The sequence below is a fragment of the Rhyacophila brunnea genome, unplaced genomic scaffold (genome assembly GCF_057557595.1).
Source record: "Rhyacophila brunnea isolate RB1 unplaced genomic scaffold, BYU_Rbru_1.0 scaffold_17, whole genome shotgun sequence".
NCBI classification, from domain to species: Eukaryota; Metazoa; Arthropoda; class Insecta; order Trichoptera; family Rhyacophilidae; genus Rhyacophila; species Rhyacophila brunnea.
The window spans coordinates 1,244,535-1,266,800 of record NW_028232827.1 but is presented as its reverse complement, the minus strand read 5'-3'; the positions used below and the strand labels follow the sequence as shown (position 1 = coordinate 1,266,800).

Below are 22,266 nucleotides of genomic sequence, written 5' to 3'. Positions count from 1 at the left end.
CGATAGTATTAATATCAAAATTTTATAGTTACCTAATAAATTCTGAAAAAATGAATTGCTTCAAATAAAAAATGCACATAGGCAATACTATTTTTAATTTAACTTTTGTAAGTACATAATGACGTATATATCGTCACTGTACAGGGCAATTGGCGTAACCCTCAAATTAATAACAAATTGTTCAGGAAGTGAAAAAAACGGTGGACATTGGATTTACTTATTATTTTATATAATATTTATCTATTATTTTATATATATTATATTATTACATAATGGTAAGTCAGCGTAGGGTGTTCAACCAATGTGTGCTACCCGTGCTCACGTATGGCTGCGAGACGTGGACCTCAACACGAGAGATGTCCAAAGGCTAAGAGTCACACAGCAAGGCATGGAGAGGTGCATGTTGGGCATCACGCGAAAGGACCGTAAGAGGAACGAATGGGTTAGGAAGCAGACAAGAGTACGCGATGTAATAGACGTTGCCAAACAGCTGAAATGGAGATGGGCGGGGCACATTGCTCGCCGAAAGGACGGCCGCTGGACAAATGCCGTCATCCAGTGGTACCCAAGGGGTACGAAACGGCCACAGGGTCGCCCTAAAAGCCGCTGGATTGACGAACTGGTAAAGTTCGAAAGCAGCGAACGACACAGGACCGAGAGAGTTGGAGAAAGCTTGGGGAGGCCTTCATCCAGCAGTGGATTGACCCCGGCTGATGATGATATTATTACAAATTGGGAATTTTCTTTTACCAGTGTCTTGCGCCACTTGTGGGTTACAGCCTTTGGCTGGAATATTTTTTGTCAAGTTACAAATGGCTCAAAAATAGTTTTTAATTATTTTGGAAATATTTTTTTGGGAGTTATGATACTCAGCCTATTAATTCGCGTAAGAGTATGCAATAAGTCCATTGCCATCAAAATGTAACTTAGGTGAAAAGTGAGGGTTACGCCAATTGGCCTCTACAGTGACGTTATGTTACAAGTTACATGTACAACTCAGAAGAAAATTAATGCGATTCTTGAGCTTTGCTTCGTCTTCAAATGAATTTCAAGACGACCTTTTTGCCCCTCAAAACATTCAAATTGCACCATATTGACCATTATTATCTAAACTTGCAACATGCTAGTAGGTACCCCTTTAGAGTCATAGATTTTTCCGATGTACCCCACTTTCATCGACGCATTGCATTATGCGTGTTTTTTAAAACATATTATACATTCAGATATAAGATTTTATTTCTGATTTCAATAACATCTTATGTCATACTTTATATTTTATATTACTTTTCCGATGGTACTCGTACTTTTGTGTAAATTATAGTATCATACAATTGTACATAGTATGATTACTGTAGTACAATATTTTTACTAAGAGTCCAAACGAGGGTTACATGTAAATTGTACGAAAAACCTTTCACCGTGGCACAGTTGGCCGTGAGCTTTCTATCGAAAAGAGATGACCGTATGCTATACGGTCTCCAATATTATTAGATTAAATGTGAACATTAATTCAATTTTCATAGCTGATTGTGGCAAAATTCATGAATTGAAGAATGAAAACCTAACCTAACCTAACCTAATAATCCAGTACATAATATATTGGCTATTTTCAAAAATTGTTTGCTACTGGCTTCCTCGTGTAAACCGACAAGAACCGTGTTTTATTTAGATATGAATTTTATGTCTAAATAAAAGTTAAACGTTGGACTATAACGCCGTGGGTCTCAGGTTCGAATCCTGGGTCTGGCAAGTACACATATTGTTTTTCAATTTGTGTGTGTCAGGGTATGGACCTAATAGGTTGAGCAAGTGGCTGACATCCATTTCTCGTAAAAAAAAAAATCTGTCAATACAAACCTCTACTCTGTGGAGGCCTATATGATCCTATTTGGATCGAACATGGTCGAAAGAAATACGACCCAAAGAGGTTGGACGGTCTCTAATATACGGCCATATATTTCCGTTACAAAATTTCACAGTGAAGTGTGATACGGCGAACTGCATACGTACAAGTTTCCGGACACGCCAAACGAGTAGGTACCCAGGTAAGTCTTTCGTATACCACCGTAGATGCACGTATAACAGTTTTCGAAAATTTGCAATAGAAAGGATCGTATGACCCCCTTATATTACGATAATTGATAACAATCCTAGAACGATTTTATTATGATTGAATTGGTAAAAAAATAACATTCTCTGTAGATTTGGTTATAACTTTACTAATAATGGTTACATGTATTTGCAATTATTGGCTAATACTTTTAGGCTTGTAAGACTAATCCAAGGTACCTATTATTAAAAGTTCATATTTGCAAGGTCTAATTTATTAATTTTCCATATTAAACCTTTCTCCCACTTCACTTTCATATTATATTTCCACCTCATTTCTCTTTTTCTTGAACAACATTGTTTGGTGTAGTGCTAAATTATATAGTGCCGGATGCCTTTATTTTCATTTTTTATCAGGGCTCGAAATGGACAGGAGCGTCGTTCCGATTCATGATATCCCCAAAATTATCGCTCCGTCTCGTGGAAGAAATAATTTGACCATCTGAGCTAAATATGCATTTTAAAAAATTTACACTTATTTTTATAAAATTTACATAAAATCATATACTTAACTATGTTATTATTTTTATATTAATATATCGGGAAAATATCCAGCACTCCGGTTCGTAAAATTTTTCATTTCGACCGTTGTTTTTTTTATACTAAAGTCACCAACCTCTACTCTGTGGAGGCCCATATGATTCTATTAGGATCGGACATGGTCGAAGAGAAAGAGAGAAAGTCACCCCTTTCCCGTCCCAAGAAAATGGGGTGATAATTTAATATTTAATAACAAATAGATAATGTATTACAAATTACACTTATTTTTCGCCTGTAGATTTATGATTACCCATCTATTAGTGTTGTCAGCCATAATAAAATTCATACGCCAAGCAAAAGTGACATTTATATTTTTAAATTCAGAATACAATTATTTTCAGTAGATTTTATCAATTCATTACTTATTTTATGGAGATATTTTAATGTTTAAATTCTCTGACAGTTTACACACACGTAAAATCGATTATTTTTACTAAAAAATGTTGTATAATAGCTATATACCTATACTTATTTTGTAATTTCTTCAAAAGGACTGTATAATAAAGAGCAATAATTATTACAACGCCAGCCAAACTGGAAAACTCGAATCGAAAGTCGACGTTGATTAATGATTTGGAAAGGTTGGCGCCGTTTCAAAAAAAAAAGTATTCGTTTCTGTTCGAAATTTTATTTCAGTTTTGTATTCTAATGTTGGTACTACAGTGTTGCCACCTTTCAGGAATAATACCCACAACGTTCTATTTGACCTTTGACATTATATTTGAATTTTCGTTTGAATTTTTTTTGTCAATGTAATAAACCAATAATAATTTTACAATGGTACACACTGATATTATGTAACTATTTTATTGTAATTGCAAATAAACTTTTAGGTATGTAATTATGGTTATCAAAGTTACGTATTGATGTACCTACACATAAATAATGAATACATAATATAGGTAGGTAGGTACTTACAATATTCTGTTTGCGCGAAAATTATTTTAAATTTGCGAAAAAACAACTAGTAAAAAAAATGTAGCTTTCTTTATTCATGTTATTTAAAAAGAGCAATGGCGTCCCGTAGGGATAGGCAAGCCATGCGTTGCTTCTTCTTTCTTTTGACCGTGTCCGATCCTAATAAGATCATATGAGCCGTCCACAGAGTGGAGGTTTATATTAACCTTTGTTTTTGTTTTTACGAGAAATGGATGTCAGCCACTTACTCAGCCTATACTTTGACTCCTAACACAAATCGAAAAACAATATGTGTATTTTGCCCAGACCCAGCATTCGAAACTGGGACCCACGACGATGCGTTGCTTAGGGGCGACTATTTAAGGAATGAATACTATCATTACAAATTTTGAAACCAATGTACGGTTTTCCATTTAGCGGATGACGCTGTCGCTTCGTTAGAAAGTACCGACATCTTAGTTTAAGGAAATCACAAGGGGTTCTCCAAACCGGCCAGTGCATCAGACCCATGGCCCCCACATCCTGAAGCGTGCCCCCATGCTGCGATGTTTTCCGCCCCCCCCCCCCTATTTATCGCTAAGGTTAAGAGCATGCTCTACAGCAGCGTTTACCAAATGGTATTCTGCGGAACCCACAGGTTTCAAATGGTAAAATTAAGAGTATTCTGTGTAGGTATTCAGTGATTTTTAATGATTTTTTATATTTTCAATAAATCCACAACATAACAACACATGACTCTTCGCCGTATTGGATAAATAGCCATTTTATTAGAGCCAGGAAATACACCTGAATAAAATAAAATTATCATTTAAATTTAAATATAATATGAATCATCATAAAATCGCATTAAATTGTATCGCACAACCATATATTTTTGAATGTTGATATTGTTTAAGTAAAATAGCGCCGCAAGCGAAATTTTTACTATAAGAGAAAATTTGTGATATGTGATTGTCTTACTACACTGGTCGAGGCGCCCTCGGCGAGCCCTCTCTAAAACCGGCGCTGCATTGGCACGCAAGTCAGACGATTTAAAGTCTTCGGACTTTTTTTTCGCGTGGAGCACCCCAGATCTGCGGACTTTTTAATCCGCAGACCAGGCTCGCTGGATAATTACGTGATCATTCGGACCGAAAAAAATTTGTTTTAAACATTTTCATTGATTAATTTGTTAATTTACACATTAGAAAATGAGAGATTTATCAATTATTTTTTTATTTGTATTTTTGAAATTCATAAAATGAAACGTAAACTTGTGTTGTTTTCACTGCTATATTATTTTATGCAAGTCTATATATAAATAACACAAAATTATAGGATTATCGGAAGACATTACGATAATCGCAACTTTTAGATTTTTTTATTCGTTCGTTGATCAGTAGCAGAGCATAGACAAATCGGACGATTTATAGTCCTGGGACTTTTGGCTCGCCAATGGAGCGCTGGCCCCCCAAACCATAGCCCTGTCAGCCCCCCCCCCCTTGTGGGGGCCATGATCAGATATCTACGTTCCTGAAACCATCGCTTTGTGAGAGTAGGTTTCGTAGAAACTAATTCTCAGTATGTAGATGATAATAATATGTACGTAATTTTTTTCAAGATTTTTAAGTAGGAATGCTCATAACAATTTTGCATACAATTTTAGATTACAAACAAAAGCGGACGGCATTTAAGTCTCCTTAAGTGCTGCACTTTCCACAGGGACGTCACTGAAAAAGTATATACTTACCGTAACGTAAAGTTAACGTAACGGTTTCTTCTTGAATTGTCGTGGGTTCAGGTTCGAATTATGACGGGTGGAAATGTTATGGAATCTGTAAACATTTGCTCAGTTAAAACGGAAATTCGGATATACCTAAAAATGCTGCTGGGGCCATCTCACATGTTATGGGGTAATAATTATATTGGATCCTAAAGTATCACAAAGCTGATATTTAAAATAATTATTATATGCAATATTTGGAGCCAAAAATAAAGACGAGCGTGTCTTATACCTACATAATATTATAATACAACTGTGAAATGTATTAAACAAATAATGAACTCAACACGGTTCAAAGCCTCAAACTATCCCGACTGATATAGGTTGATCATGTCGAACAAAATGGACTTGAATCGAGTCTCCTGGAAAGCTTTTGATGTGAAACCGTCTGATCGAAAGAATGTTGTTGGGAGGCGGTGTTGTAGTGGTTGAGTAGTAAAACTTAGGATGCCTGATCAATAATTGTCATCTAGGATTAGAGGAGGATAACAGATAATATATTGGAATGCAGACGATAATTATTACTAGAGAAGGCCAGGGTCCATCCACTCCGGAGTTTTGAGGTACAAATGATTATAAAAATAGTATGCCATTTTCAATCTAATATCTTCGTATATGGATATTAAATTGCTCACATACCATCCCATCAGCTAATTCGCGTATAAAAATCCGTTAACACACCTTTATAGTTTTTGACACTTGCTCTGCCACAGACAATAACTGTACGTATATGGGCACGTCTGTTGACAGTTCGACAGATTTAAATGGGGTAGTTAAACTGATCTGTGGTGTGCCCACTAACGTACAGTTTTTGTAGGTACAGTTATTGTCTGTGCCAGGTTCAACCTGCTACTAAAACTGTACGTATTTGGCCAGCTATTGTAGAAGTTTATAACAGTGACGTCCCTTGCGGGTAGGTAGATCATGCACTACTTGGGGGCGACACATTCGAAGGGGCAGCAAAATATAATGGCAGGAAATTGAAAAGTTAATACAACCTTTGAAAAAATTATCATTAGTATTGCACACAGTTAGACTAAAGGGGGTGGCATTTAAAATCTGTTAAGGGTTGTACTTTATTTAGTGACGTCACTGGATGATAATAATATATTCTGCCCGTAATTCTGAATTTGGAATTTGATTTGTTGTTAGTATGTACTTACTTATTTACCTTTTCGGTCACTTACAAGTTATTGGTCTTGACCATATGACTATGCATCCCGTAACATTGTACCAGTGATTGATTTAAATTAATTTTTCTTCTTTCAGTTCGAGACGAAGCAGGGTGCTGCTTCAGAAGAACATGGATTGGTGATCAGGTCTTTCATTTACCTCTTCAAGTTACTGCAAATGAGAAGGGACTTCCATTTTGTTCTGAAAGCTTCATTTTTAGAAATATACAATGAAAAGGTAAATAATATTTTTGTAATAATAAATTTCACACAATATGTAAATCAACATTACTTCTTTCGACCATGTCCGGTCCTAATAGGATCATATGGGCTGGAGCAGAGTGGAGGTTTGTATTGACAGATTTTGTCTTTTACGAGAAATGGATGTCAGCCACTTCCTCAACCTATTAGGTCCATACTCTGACTCATACACAAATTGAAAAAAACAATATGTGTACTTGCCAGACCCAGGATTCGAACATGGGCAACGCTTAAGCCGCGCGGCCATCGTGGGTGTTACATTACTACAACATTACTACCTATAGATATAAATCATCATAAATCATCCGGTGTTCGAATTTAGAACTAAGCTCATTACAGTAAAGTATTAATTGAAAATATTATCAAATCTTATTATGTGGTGCCCTCACTCAGAAGACAACTTATACTGGTATCTAAATACTTCACTGCCATGATTTACTTTGTATGTTGACTTTACTAACAGCAATCGTATAAAAGTTAGTAATGATAGTGGCGCACCCAGGATTTAATATTGGGGGGAGCCAAGTAAGAGGGTAAAATAATATATTTTTCATGCAAATGAAAAAAAAAACATTTCGTAGAATTTAAAAAAAATATTTACAGAATAAAATCAAGTTTTCTTTTCTTTTTACAAAGCTCTTGAATTACGTCGGCCGTTGTTATTATATGTCTATCTGTGTTTTAAATAAATTAATGCCAGTCCATTTAATCTTGACTGCGTCATGGTAGACCTTAGATATGTTTTTAAGGTTGAAAATGATCTTTCACTGACGCATGTTGTGACGGGAAATGTTTCAAATATTTTTATTTGTCTAAGCCCAATGTATAGTTTATTTGCTTTCAATTTTAATGTTTTTGGGGGGTGCCAGGGCTCCTTGCCCCCCCCCCCCCTGGGTGCGCCACTGCTATATGAATACCTAATATGATAGTTTTAAAACTATTATAATTGAGTTTTACCTCGTAAACGCTAGGCCAATAAATTAGTAAATGAATATTGTAGTGCAGTAAAGTTCATTATTGTACACCTGCATTCACGTCTTACAGCATTGTTACAGCACTTCAATGCTTAGATTATTATAATTATGTGAGCGAATATTCTGTTAAGAGCATACTTCAGTGAAACGGCAAATAATTTTCAACTATAGGTGCGACGAAATTTCGGACTAGCTGCCAATCGGAGAGCGAAAGTCGAGCTGTGAACATCAATTTGTTTTGTGATGGCGTCGGGAGAATTAATTCTTAAATCGTGTAAAGATGACGAAAAAAACGTTACCCATTTACTTGAAAAAGAAAACATATCAATGAATATATTATTATTGTTACTAATAGAACAATAAACATAACATTAAATAGACGCATGTTGAATTTTTATGACAAATTATGTTTTGTTCTGCACGCGTCGTTTGCACAATCTTCGCATCGCGTAGTCACGATCGTTTTAGACCGTGTGCCAACTGAAGTAAAGCCTTAAAGAAGTCAATAATTTATCGAATGATCAAAGTATAATTTTATAATTAATAAATATTGTGAAATACTGTAATATATATTTTATTGTTTAGGTAATAGATCTACTGAACCCTGGCAGTGCTAGGAAACCATTGGCAGTGAGATGGTCAAAGAAAGCGCGGGGATTTTTTGTAGAAAACCTTTTCACGGTCGACTGCGAAGAGCTCGACGATCTATTCGCAGTTCTGGAAGAAGGTATGTAAACAATAAATTAATTTACCTGCACGATTTCTTGAGAATGGATTCTGCAGCGACTTTGAAACTTCTAAGAAAGAAGAATGAAAAACACACGATCACAACTCAAAAAAATTTAAGCAATAGAATAGAATATAATTACAAGATAAAAAGAACTTTTTATATACAACGTTTTTAAATTTTCTGTTGAATCATATAAACTTGACTTGACTAGCTTAAACAATCAAAAAAATTTCTACTTGATAAAAATTCTGAATAATGAAATGTCATTTCATATTGATTTCCATAGTAACGCACGTATCTATATATTATTTAATAATTTAGTTGCTAGGACCTCCCCCCCCAATAATGGTATCGAAATAACTTTTCATACAAAACAGAATTAACTAAAAATGAATTCAATTCTACTTAAAGATGGCTAAAGGTATTATAAACATGCATTGGCATCGTGTTCTGGTATATTCTAAAAGTTTCAAATCTCTAGCTAGTCGGGAAGTTAGTTAAAAATCGATTGCAAGATTTGTATCGGACAAACAACCACCGGACAAACAACCACTGGACAAATAAGAATACGACCTAAGAAAAACGTTGTAAAATAAATCAGGCCTGGATGTTCAATAAGGCAGGGCTCTAAATTGACCGAATCTCGCCGGATTGCAGTTACAGTTCATGAAATCCATGAGATTATCGATCCATCTCATGAAAAAGTTAGTTTAATCGTGTGAGTTAGGTAGAAGCAATGACATATTAAATGGACAACTCACTTCATACCGGCGCGCATGAGAAATTGTGCATGAAAGTCATTCACAGATGTATAGGTAGATGTCACGTGACCATATGACGTATCCATTTCCATTATGCGATACAAGCTTCGAGAATTTATAGTAATATAACCTTTATTGTAATGGCGTATTAGTGTCATGACTCATTGCGTTAGAAACAGATTCTCGGTTACTTACGACTTCTCGGAGATTAGACGCAAGTGAGCCCAGCGCATCACAGGCGACTGTCCAATGGTTTCTGTCATTCAATTGCATTGAATAAACATTATCTTAAAATGGCATTTTATAAATAATAAATAATACTAATACATGAAAAGTGATATCCCATCTTTCTTGGAGTGTTTAGTAGATTTTTTTTACAATTTTTAACTAGGTACATTGGCATTTTGTAACACAATAATAACGGTGGAGTCGAAACCTGACAGTCAGAAATTTTGTATGGGCAGACCCAGCGGTGTCGCCAGACCGCTTGCAAGCAGAATGTTCATTTGAGCGTAGGATACCGATATTAAAATATGAATTTCGCCATCCGGCAGACCCGACACAAAGTGAGTGTCATTTTATTTTCTAGATGCTTCGTCCATATTAATGTCATTGGGTAGAGGCCATATTATAAAAAAAAATTAACACTTATTTTTATCAAATATTTTTTTTATTTTTTTAATATTAATAACCATGCCCTTGGTTTTTCGTACAAGGTGGTTGGGTGGGTTAGTTGCATTGATGTGGGGCTAATTAGGTACCTCCATTTATATCTTTAATTTTCTTTATGGCCAGGATTAAATATTTTGTGTAGTGTTCTTGTGTTGTTCTATTGCTTAGTACATCGTGAGGCTTTTGGAGATCAATTTCATGATTATGCTGTCTACACCGAGTCCTGAAAGTCCATCGCTCCCTTTCTAGTATAGGGCAGTCGTTGATGACATGCACACAGTTTGAGATGTGTTCCCGTCACATGGACAACAGTCATCATCCCTCAATTTAAATCTTTTTAGATAAGATCGCACCGCTACGTGGCCTGTTAGTATATGTGTGAGTTCGTGTGATATTTTTATGTTCCTGGCAAGACTTTTATCTGTTGTGGCTTGTATAATGTTATGTTATGTTTATGTTATCAAATATTATACAAAAATGGAAAATTATCGAGCGCTTCAGTTCATAAAATTTTACATTTCGAGGACTGTGACATAAGGATTAAAGAACCAGCGTCTTCCCGTGAGGGTAGGCAATTCATGCAGTACTTGCTGGTGGGTCTAGGATAATTTGGCACCGGGACAACTGGACGCCACGCAATTCGAAAATAAATAGACGATAAGTAATTAATTATACGTACTTAAAAAAAAATATTTATAGGTATTTAAATTATTATAAGTATTATGATTTAATAGTTGGTGAAAATTTAAATATGCACACGTAAATAATGATTTAATCGTGCATATGTTTGAGTTCCAGCGAAAAAAGAGTTTTTTTTATTTTTATATAAAGCCTTAGGCATGGTAATTCTCAATTCGCAATAAAAAAAACATTATTTTAAGAGTAAAATGAATTAAAACTACTAAGTAGTAGATAGAAACTGATTAAAATTCATCGTCTACGTTCTATTTATATGTCTACGACAGTGCGGCGTCCAATTGTCCTTGCGTCCATTTTTTCCCATTCCCTTGCTGGTGACATATTATTCTATTGGTTTTGTCATAGAGTGATTTTCCTTGTATTTATCACACCTTATTGATGTGTAAATTTCGCCAGGAATGAGGAACCGTAAAGTCGGCGCCCACAGCATGAACGACTACTCCTCGAGGAGTCACACCATGTTGACAGTCCACATAACCTCGGAGCAGCAGGCCGAGGGCGGCGTCTTCCTCACCAAGCAGGGGAAAATGAACTTCGTTGATCTGGCGGGGAGCGAGATGACGAAGAAAACGCAGAGCGAGGGCAAGACACTGGAGGAAGCGAATAATATTAACAAGTCGCTTATGGTGTTAGGTGAGAAAACAATTAAATATTAATTATTACGTACAACCGGTTTCGAATCCCAAATCCACAGTTCACAACCACTGGCTCGAGTTAGCACCCTTAAGACCTAATTACACCACGAGACTCGCAGATCCAACCAACGAAACGATTCAGCTACCAACTCAATCGCGTTGGCACTTGATTTGATTGATTCATAATATACGCTCAATTGCAATAATTATAAATAAATCAACAAATGAAATTTAGACAAGTATCGAGTTACTGATTGTAATTACTAGGATATTATTTTTATTTTTTATTATTATTGTCTGTGAAAATAATGAATAAAGTCACACAACCTTCATTGTGTAGGTACACCTCAAATTTATGTTGTTATGTCACACGCTCGCGCGGCCACTCTTGGAAGCTCAAGGTTAATTCGGATATTTTCGTACATTCTCGGTAATCTTCGACATGATCGTACTAAAAAAAAAATAGAAATTGTTCCAATTTGGTCTCTAGCTCTACGAGCTTGGACTTGTTACCCAGCCAACATGTTCATGTATTGGTGAACTACGTGATGCAAACCACATCATCTGGGAATGTCCGAAAATGTGGTCCGAGACGGAATAAATGCTTGTTGGTGCAACCAGCTGTTGGGCCCATCGGGCCGTCCAACCTGGTCGCCACAAAGACCAATTATATTGCATTTTTAAAAAAATCGGCGTCTTATTGCGGACGTGAAGATCTCTTCAAATAGTTTTGTTTGTCCCTATTGTTTTAGCTTTGTTTATTGTATCTTATATATCATTAAATTCATTTATTTCTGTTAAGTCTCCTTGCCTTTCTCTCCCAAGGCACTTTTTATTAAATTACGTCTTTCAGTAAACTCGGTCAAAGCTCACTTGGGAGCGTGGCAATCTCAGGCTTGGGCATCTGCTCCTGAGACATTCCCAGGCGTAAAAAAACTGCCGATGCTTCACAATCAAACGTAGGACCTCGTGATACGCTCGATTAAGTCCGAGTGCGGTGCGGGACGGGTTGGTTTGGAGGGGTCTATGTTCGTGTTGTTCCAATTTGGTCACGAGTCCACGGAATGACTCAAAAGTTGTTTTTTACGATCGGGGACGATCGAGTCAAACAGTTGGGCTGAGACACTACCTACCTATGTAATTTGACCTTTATACTGCTTCTATTTTATTATTTTTTAATACGTACTGTTTTAATAATATTTCTTTATTTTTTTAACTCCATGTTGTAAACGTCTTGAATTTTTAAAGTTCACTTTATATAAAAATAAATAAATTTGAATTTGAAATTAAATCAACTACGTTTTTTTACAATAAAAACTATACTGCTCACCAATATTCCCCACTAACTAGCTTTATAGTTACAATAATTGGAGACAGATAATGATTACTGACATAAATTATTTATCCAAAAGAACGGATATGTTTTTTTATTTTCCTGATAATGTGTATGATTTTGTTATCAAGATTTGTATGTAGCGGAAATAAAGAAGGGTGCATAGGGGGAAATAATTGGCCCAACTATTCTCACATGCTTATAAACTGAATAAGTCACCTTCCTCTTTCAAAAATGAGATTTAAATTGCCTGCTCAACAAATTGTAGGTGCTATACCTAATTAATTTGGAATTCCCCCTCGGGTTTGCGCCGATGTGCACTGACTACTAAGCTATACGATCAGGGCTCGAAATGAAACGGAGCGCACCAGAGCGCCTTCTGGTTCATAAAATCCCCAAAATTATCACTCTGTCTCGTGGAAAAAAATTTAACTGTCTGAACTAAATGTCTCATAATAACATAAAATCAAATTATTTTTATAAAATGCATATAAAATTAGATACATTACTATGTTGATATTTTCGTAAAATTATCAAGCACTCCGGTTCGTAAAATTTTCCATTTCGAGCGCTGTACTCGATACATTTGTTAGATTTACTTGGAAGAATTCCAATTTAAAAATTGATTACATAAATACTTATTAAGAGCGTACTTCAGTGAAACGGCAAATAATTTTCAACAGTAGGTGCGACGAAATTTCTCACTCGTCGTCAATCGGAGACCGATAGTCGAGGTGTGCGCACGTCGATTTGTTTTGTCATGGCGTTGGAAGAAAATATTCTTAAATCGTGTAAAGATGACTAAAAAACTTTACTATGTACTTAAAAAAGAAAACATGTCAATGAATATACTATTATTATTAGTAATATAACAATAAACATAACATTAAATGGACGCATGCTGGATTTTTATGACAAATTATATTTCGTTCGGCACGCGTCATTTGCACAATCCGCGCATCGCCTAGCCACGATCTTTTTAGACCATGCCTCAACTGTAGTATAGCCTTAATTTCTAACAACTGTTTTTTTAGTTGATAGCTATTTCAGTCACCATCATCAAGACTACAAAAATATAAGACTGGTCGGTATACCCTCAAGAATTCATTATAAAACACTTTATTATAGAAATTATCAATGAAATATAATATTAAATTGCATCTATCGTATCCTATCACTAATTGCGATGCCTTCAGTAAATTAACAAATTGTACAGTGTTTTTTTTATGAATACATAATTAAACATGTATATATTTCAGGTTACTGTATCGCCTCACTGAGCGATTCGAAGCGGAAGGGAGGCCACATACCATATCGGGACAGCAAGCTGACCAAACTGCTCGCCGACAGCTTGGCAGGAAATGGAGTCACACTAATGGTAAACAACTGTACATTACTATTTCATTACCAACTTATTTGACTTATTTTTGTCACAGGTTAAACACTCATATCCTGTTTTAAGTTAAAAGTCAAAACAAATAATATTTTATAATTGTACTAACTATTATGATATACCTATACCAAGGGAGAAGTGTCTCTTTGAAGGAGATAAACGATTTCTAACCAAAAAGGACAGTAACACACATTGACAGTAAAGTTAATGCGCTATTATTCAAACCATAAACAAACCTTCTTCTATAGAGATGGAGCCTAAATGTATAAAATTGAAGCAAAAAAATAGACTTCCGGTCCACTGATTAAGTTACCAAGTCAATTGTAGGTTCATTTGCAGAGATCTTCACACTACTGCCATGATTTATTTATTTGTTGTTTGCCAGTGATGTCCCGAGACAAAATGCCACCTCTAGGCAGCGCCAAAATGCCGCCCCATTTTTATGCCGTATTTTTTATCATCTTTTCATGACTCCAATATCTAAAAAATATGTTGTATGGATACATAACTAACAAAATATATACCACTAAATCATAGAAAATTAAATTTATATATAAAAAGCGAATAAATAATATAATATAAGTTAGACACTTACTCAAATCACCAGAGTCTTTATTCGATTGATATTTCTGACACATTTAGCAGTTTGTACATTTTGTTTCCAACCAGTTAGCTGATTTTTTTAATGGAAAGATATTGTCGTTCTTACTAAGTTTAGGTAGCTATTTATATATAAATGATTTTCCTCGATTTGCCGCCCTTCGAGTAACTGCCGCCCCCAAGCGACGCTCAATCTGCCTACCCCCACGGGACGTCACTGTTGTTTGCTAATTTACAGGGTGTATGACAAGACAATTCGTCATGATGATTAGATAAGCAGCCAATAATACTCCTTTTCAGCATTATTATTTGAGGCGTCTAATTCCATAAAGCAATAAGTCCACATTTGGTCAAAATCGAGAAATCGCACGTATTCTTTGTATAATTTTACACAAAATGTATTGATCTATAAATTTCAAAACGCGACATTACCCTACCAAAAAAAATATTTGAAGTCTCGATTTATTGCAAAAAGCGCCAAGTCCGTGTTTCATATTATTTAAAGCTTGGTTGATTTCGCGCGTGTTTAAGTCAACCAATAAGGGAACGTTCCCATGCATGGCGTCTCCCATGCAGTAGCATCTGGTAAACTCATGACACTGCCACGGAAATATGTGCCTTATGCGGAATAAATTAAAAAGTGAGCTACAAGTAAGAAAGAAATAAGAGATAAGAGTTTATCGGTTGAAACAAATTGCCATTTGGTTCTAATTTCGACATAGAATACAACGGCAAAAATAATCTCACGTTAAAACAAATAATTGAAGCTTGAAACATAAAAACGTTGTTTTCCGAAAATATTGAATTGTGGACTTGTCGCTTTTTGTAATTAGACGCCTCATTTAGTTGACAAATCATGTACCTACGATTTGTGTAAAGTTGTTTAAAACTGCTCTTTGAGTACCTAAGTAATCACAATGGACATGAAAAATGGTAGCCATTGTGTGAGTCAGACAATTAGCATGGTAAAGGGAGGATTTAATTGAATTATTATAAGTTTAACATATTATGTCTCTTCCTTGAGAAATATCTGAAGATGACATTTGTAACCTAACCTAACAACGCTTGATTCTTTTCAGATTGCTTGCATCTCTCCATCTCACTCGAATGCTTATGAATCAATAAATACACTGCGATACGCATCGAGAGCTAAGAAAATAAGAACGAAGCCCATTGTTAGAATGGTAAATAGCTAAATACAACCGATCCTTTTTTGCACGGCTTCTTTTTGCACGGTTTCGAAATAACACAGTTTAAAAAAGTACCGAATATTTTTTATTTACACTGATTTTTTTGCTTTTACGCGGTTTAAAAAGAATAAAAATACGTAAGCATGTATATATTTATAGAAAAATTGCGTTGCAATGGACCGCACGCCACTAGTGCATACATATGTTGTCACCGGATGCCGCCCAGACATACATACGTACATACATAGTGCCACTAGTCAGTCACTTCGGGTTCGATACGAGAGACGCGCTGCATGCTTCGTCGTCAGCGTCATTAAATATTTCCAGCGATGAGTGATTTTTTGCCAGCGAAAAACAGCAGAAAATGGGCACGTTTATTGTCAAGTAGCGACACTGAATGAATATATTTCTCTATGCTAAATTTAATTTAAATCGAAAACTATGTATTTTTATGTATAAATATTTTTATTTATAAATAATAAATAAATTCGATTTATTTTTGAGTTCAAGAATTTCATATTTTGAGTTGATTTTAGTAATGGAATCTATCTACCATTTTGGATGGGCACCTTATGTTTTTTTACACGGTTTTGTTTTGCACGGTAGTCTTTGGAACGTATCCCCTGTGCAAAAAGAGGATCGGGTGTACTTATATTATTTCACGCAATTTTTGTAGATTATAAAATTGAAAGATTAGGTAAATACACTGTATTAGGTACAAGACATGAGGGTTGTTGAGTAGTTTCCATTGTGTTATTATAACCAACATGAGAAGGTGGGTTTTCTCTTTCTCAAATTGAATTTAAACGATCAGTTGTCTCCGAAAGATAGTATCGTATTGAATAAGTTGTTTATTCTTGTTGTCAGTTCATGTTAGCCTAAAGATTAGGTGAAATCTGTGTATGGATATTGGGAGTTTGGCCTGCACCTTACACTGTATATACATAGAATATTAGTCAAGATTTTTGCATAGGTAACATTTTACACACTTGTAGAAAAAGTTTCACCATCCCTGGTCTATGTTGTACCTCCTAGTGACAGTCCTAATAATACAAGTCAGCTTTGGTAAGCTTTATTCAGTGAAATAATTTTGTTTATGGTTATACCTTCATAGTGCAGTAACCACGTGAGCTAATCATGTACAAGTAGCTGTCACTGTGCACGTTCTTAATGATTCTGTGTGATTGCAGGACCCCAGGGAGGCGTTGATATTACGGCTGAAGAGAGAAGTCGATGCGTTGCAAAATGAAAATGAGCATCTAAGATCAGCTCTACACTTCCAAGGCGAACCGGCATCGCAGAACTTACCAATGGTTGGAGATTCAATAGGTGATTAATCAATCATATCAATTTCATATTGACTTGACAATGTTTAGACAATATTAATTAAAACTTGATCACAAAAATATGATTCATTTGTACGGCAGTTTCCATTAATACCAACCAGTGGCGAAGGGTAGACGTAGGCTATTAACATCCGACATAAATAGTGCACACTAAACTTTGTCAGTCATTCTTATTTGTTTTCATTGAACTAAGAATACAATTTGCAGATGGTGCTGATTAGTTTTTAAAATTCAATTATATCATGCCTAAACCAAACTATAATAGTTTAGCATATATCTGACCATGGCCCCCACATCTTGAAGCGGCCCTCAAGCTTGAATCTTCGGCGGGTCCCCCTACCTATCGCTAAGGTTAAAGGCAGTGTGACGATCTACAGTTGTGTATTCCAAATAGTGTTCGAGATAAAATTTAGGTTATTTTATAGCGATTTTTTGTATTTTTTAATATACCCACTTGATTTATGGAGAAACAATAATCAAAAATTGCAACACATAACTACATATTTTTTAATGTTAGTAAGTATTCCTAAAGAGTAATAGTACTATAAGTGCAACTTTGTGATGTGTGATTATTTCACTTGGCTGGTCAATTCGCTACACCAGGCCTCCCCTTAAGCCCGGGCCCCTAGGCTAGAGCCCAGTCAGCCCCCCTTGTGGGGGCCATGGATCTGACAACCCCTCGCCACTGATACCAACCAAATATAAATTCCCATTTTGGTTTAGTTACCTAACGTACTTTAAAGGTAATCTCAAAATAAATAGAAATAATGGAGTGCGTTAGATTGACCAGTCGGACTATTATAACTATACGTTGCATTTTTCATCCGCTTCCTCTGAAATATATTTAATATACTTTACCCAAAAGAGGAAAGCATTCTTATCAATATTTCTCCCAGACCTAAAATAACGATAAGAAGCTATGATTAGTTTGGATTTAGTACACGAAAAATTATTATTTGACTACACCAGTCAAGAAGCATGCTTCAAACATTTGAATAGAAAAACTATGGATCTTTTGTGATTAAATTATTCCATATATTTTTTTTAATTTTCAGGTCTTCGACCCACCAAAACGCCGCCGCACGTAGACCTCGAAAAGCTCGCCGAATTAGAAGGTTCAGAATTAGCAGAATTAGTCAAATTATACATGTCCGAGAATCAAGCTCTGCGTCAAGAAAACGCCGAACTGTTCACTACCAGGGAGCTGGTGATGCGAGACCAAGAACTGGTCTGCCGAGAGAATGAACGCCTACTCAAGAAACTGGAAGATGTCAATTCGTAAGTCAACAGTAATGGTTAGAGTGCGCTTTTTTAAAGAGTTTTTACCGTGGAGGTATTAAACTGTCATGGCCGAGAATAATTTTGTGTGAATATTGAAGCATGACCTATGGTCGCAAGTCAATTTGATTCGTTTTAAGCAGTTTTGCTTTACCACCAGCAATCGATTGCAGTGATTCCCAACCTTATTTCTTTGTTTGTAATATTTCGAAGAACCTCTACCTGACCAACATGCATTATGGTCCAGAAAAAAAACCTAAATTACAAAATATATATATAAATCAGTATGTTGCGATATATCTATCGTATATAACAGTAAATTTCTCTCTTAAATACATAACGTGTTTTAGTTTTTTAGTTTTATTTAAAAGGTCTAACGATAGAAATGGAAATTTTGATAGACGAGTATTATTATTAGAGACATATTACATATTTCAAAAACTATTGGGTGGGGCAATAAACACATGCTCAATTATAGATAGTGGAGATGTTACTCAATACTGTGCAGTAAATATAGCATCGCGTATAATTATACAATTAACAAATAATCCGGTATATCGGGTATTTTCAAAATGTGATTGCCGCTGTATTCCACATAACCAACTTGTACCATTAAATTTGACTTTAATTAGACATCTCACATATTGCCGTTTGAAAGCAGATATTTGAACATAGAATTTAGCTATCGAACCTGTGGAAAGATACTCCCTTAACAGTTTTATGTACACAGTCAAAGACAATACTTACATAGAACATTATTTTAAAGATGAATAATCACATAAAACACTAAAAAATGCATATATTGGTTAGGTAAATAAAACTACAGAATTCAGACCAGAACGCGAGCTGCCATTTTGTTTCCAGGGCTGCCAATGAAAGAAAATCTTAATCTATCTAGAGTCCAAATTCTTTGATAACGATGAACTTTAATTTGTTGTACTAATATCGCTAGCTTTTGTAAATTTTCACGGAACCCTGTTGGGAATCACTGGACTAAGGCACTGCGAAAGAAACGGCAAGGTGGACAGAGGAGAACAGCACATTTGTAACTTTTAATATTCACTTTGCAATATATCGTAAAAAAATATACTCACCCTCCGTAAAGTGACAGAGTGATAGCTTTTGTACCTCCATGGTCCCAAAAAATATTGGTTTTGTGTTTGTGCTTAGCATTAAGTGATCACTGTAGTTAAAGCTATATTTTTCCCACTGGCAATATTTTTAGTATTGAAAATTATATAATAATTTTATTGTATTGTTAAATCTGTAAGTGTATTAGCTGTCAATGTGTAGGTATTATTGTACTTTTGAATAATTATTGTTTTGTATGTTGAGAATTGAAATGTTTAAGGATAATACAGTGGTATATTTACATGATTCTGGGTAAAAGAAAGTTTTATTATAATTAATATAAGATGAATTAATTATAATTTGCAGGGTTTTTTTTTTAAATAATTAGTATACCAAGTATGCTGATATCGATTTGAGCACAATATAATTGAGCATAGTTACACGCAAAGCAGCCAGTCCACACAAACCTCAAACAGAGATAGAAGCACTTTTATGTAAAGCGTGTTTCTTTAAATCCACAAAGCCTCTGTATACTGTTAATACCTTTTGAATGATAGATATTATATAATATATGATTTTGTGTAACTTATAAAGAGATAAAAGCATAAAATCTATGAAATTTTGCTGTTTTAGAAGTCCAGGCTGTTTTGTGCAAAACGGGTTTTTTAAAATGTTCATTCTTGAATGCAGCCAACTCTTATTTTTGTAAGAAAAATCGTTATTTTTGCATCTACTTTCTTAAAAAAAACCTTCAAAGTTATTCAAGTATTATGGGAATTACAAAGTCCTGAAAATAATTCGAAAAACTTGTAAATTATACATTAATATTTAGCTGTCTGGCACTAATTTTTACATGAAAAATCTATATATGATATTATATAAGTATAATAAAATGAAAAACATATAATGTAATTGAGAAAATAATGTTTATTAATTGAATGTAGAAAAACAAGCCTTACAGTCTGGATTTTAATAATTAGGTAAGTACATAATATTATCATGTGGCTGCTTTTTACCAATCGAATATGGCATATTTTTAGAACGCATTTATATGACATTTCTGTATGACAGCAGCTTGGATGCTTTATGCAGATCGAAAATGTCATATTCTGCGATTTGCTAAATCTTTACAACGCATTTATATGAGATTTTTGTATGCTTTGCTGATTTGTGCAGAATGTAAAACAAACATGTGAGATTGTGGAAATCACAATAACTCATTTTTTTCAAAATTGTGGCCAGGCTGCTTTGTGTATAACTACGCTCAATTACACATGGTTAATAGAAAATGAGATTTACACGACGGGTAAAGTTGAGGAGTCGTCGCATCAACAAATTCAAAATGTTGAAGGAAACCTCTTTTCTATATAGATGGAGCCTAAATATATGAATATTAAACTAAAAGAAGAACCCGTGTTCTACTGATTAACTTAGCAACAAGTCAATCTCACAAATTTCCCAACTTAGACATAAAATGTCCTTCAATATTCTACAATCTCGAATATGATGACTATTGAATTGGTTTTATTGAACCAGGCTTTGTCTTACGGCATTTTTGGACTTCATACTTGCCCATGATAAATTCAATGTGTAGTATGTTTAAGTGTTAATAATTTTCCCAATTAAAATATGAATTTGCCCTTGTCACTAAAGGTTTAAATACATTACGATCACGTTATGTACTGTCATCACAGTTAGCTGCCACTACGGGAAAAAAGTGTGTAATGTCGAAATCACCAGAACAACAATGAGGTCACCACACACGTACCTCGCTTCATCGACACGCGCATGACTCAATGAACTTTTTCGACTCATGTCAAAATCGCGTGTTTTTTCTTTTTAGTGGTTTTCTCTACAGATTTTCTATTAAAATATTATCTTATTATCTATGGTTTGCAGGTTAGGTTCTGTTGAAAATATTATCTATGGATGCAATATCGCAAGTAATTTTAATGTACGCACACGTAGAAACTGTTAAAATTAATTGAAATTGACATGAATAATAATTCAAAATACAAATACATTAGAGTTGGCACTCACCATCATTGAATTTATAGAGATAGTGATCATTCACAATATTCTGCGGAATGACAAAACTATAGACTAAATTTGTCGCTGAACGAGCATGTGAACAAGTATGTGATGTGATCATAATGTAATTGAAGCTTAATTTTCATAGAACATTTCGAATGTCAAAACAATATAGATTGTTTATGGATTGTTTGTTGCATAGCAACAAGGAAATATGACAAACTGACATTTGCGTCAGCTATCTTGTTAAGGATACTAAAGAATGCTCCATCTTTGGTATCAAACAATACAACAATGCGGTAACTTCTGGCTTCTGAAAACTTTTGTATAAAAATAACAAATGATATTAGAAATAAACAACAAAAGTTTACGATGTTGCTCGTACCTCCATTAGTCAAAGGGTACGCATACACCCGCAGACCTTATGAAAGAAAGCCCTGGTGTGTTTGATTAGCAATAAGAATATTATTTATTAAATTTTATATTTCTTTTAAAATATGAAACAATAAATTTACTGCAAGTGTTTAAGAAATTTTAATGTTTTCGTGAATTATACATAAGTACATTGTCTTAAGACGTGTGAATTGGTTTAGCCTTATAAAATAAAAGCGTGACAAACACTTATTTTTTAATATAATAAGATAATTAACGGCTGTAAACGTTTTAAAAACGTAATACCTTTCCCAGTTTCATTTATGATTGTCAAAAAAAGGATGAATGATGAAATTTTAATAATATCATAGACGCGTGTTCGATTCCGCATCTGGCAAAAACTACGAACCTAATGAGTT

At 34.7% G+C, this 22,266-nt stretch overlaps 2 protein-coding genes across 2 annotated transcripts in view; one reads left to right on the top strand and one right to left on the bottom strand.

Moving 5' to 3' along the window:
• The window catches only part of dbe (KRR1 small subunit processome component homolog dbe), a 466,431-nt gene that overhangs the window by 381,222 nt on the left and 62,943 nt on the right, over positions 1-22,266 (bottom strand). The window lies entirely within an intron of this gene.
• Positions 1-22,266, top strand: part of Klp54D (Kinesin-like protein at 54D) — a 79,894-nt gene that overhangs the window by 50,717 nt on the left and 6,911 nt on the right. Inside the window, exons 4-10 of the mRNA XM_085944653.1 lie at positions 6,599-6,739; positions 8,322-8,463; positions 10,995-11,231; positions 13,826-13,944; positions 15,639-15,743; positions 16,940-17,078; positions 18,151-18,373. Coding sequence (XP_085800779.1) covers positions 6,599-6,739; positions 8,322-8,463; positions 10,995-11,231; positions 13,826-13,944; positions 15,639-15,743; positions 16,940-17,078; positions 18,151-18,373 — 1,106 coding nt within the window. The remainder of the gene's footprint in view (positions 1-6,598; positions 6,740-8,321; positions 8,464-10,994; positions 11,232-13,825; positions 13,945-15,638; positions 15,744-16,939; positions 17,079-18,150; positions 18,374-22,266) is intronic.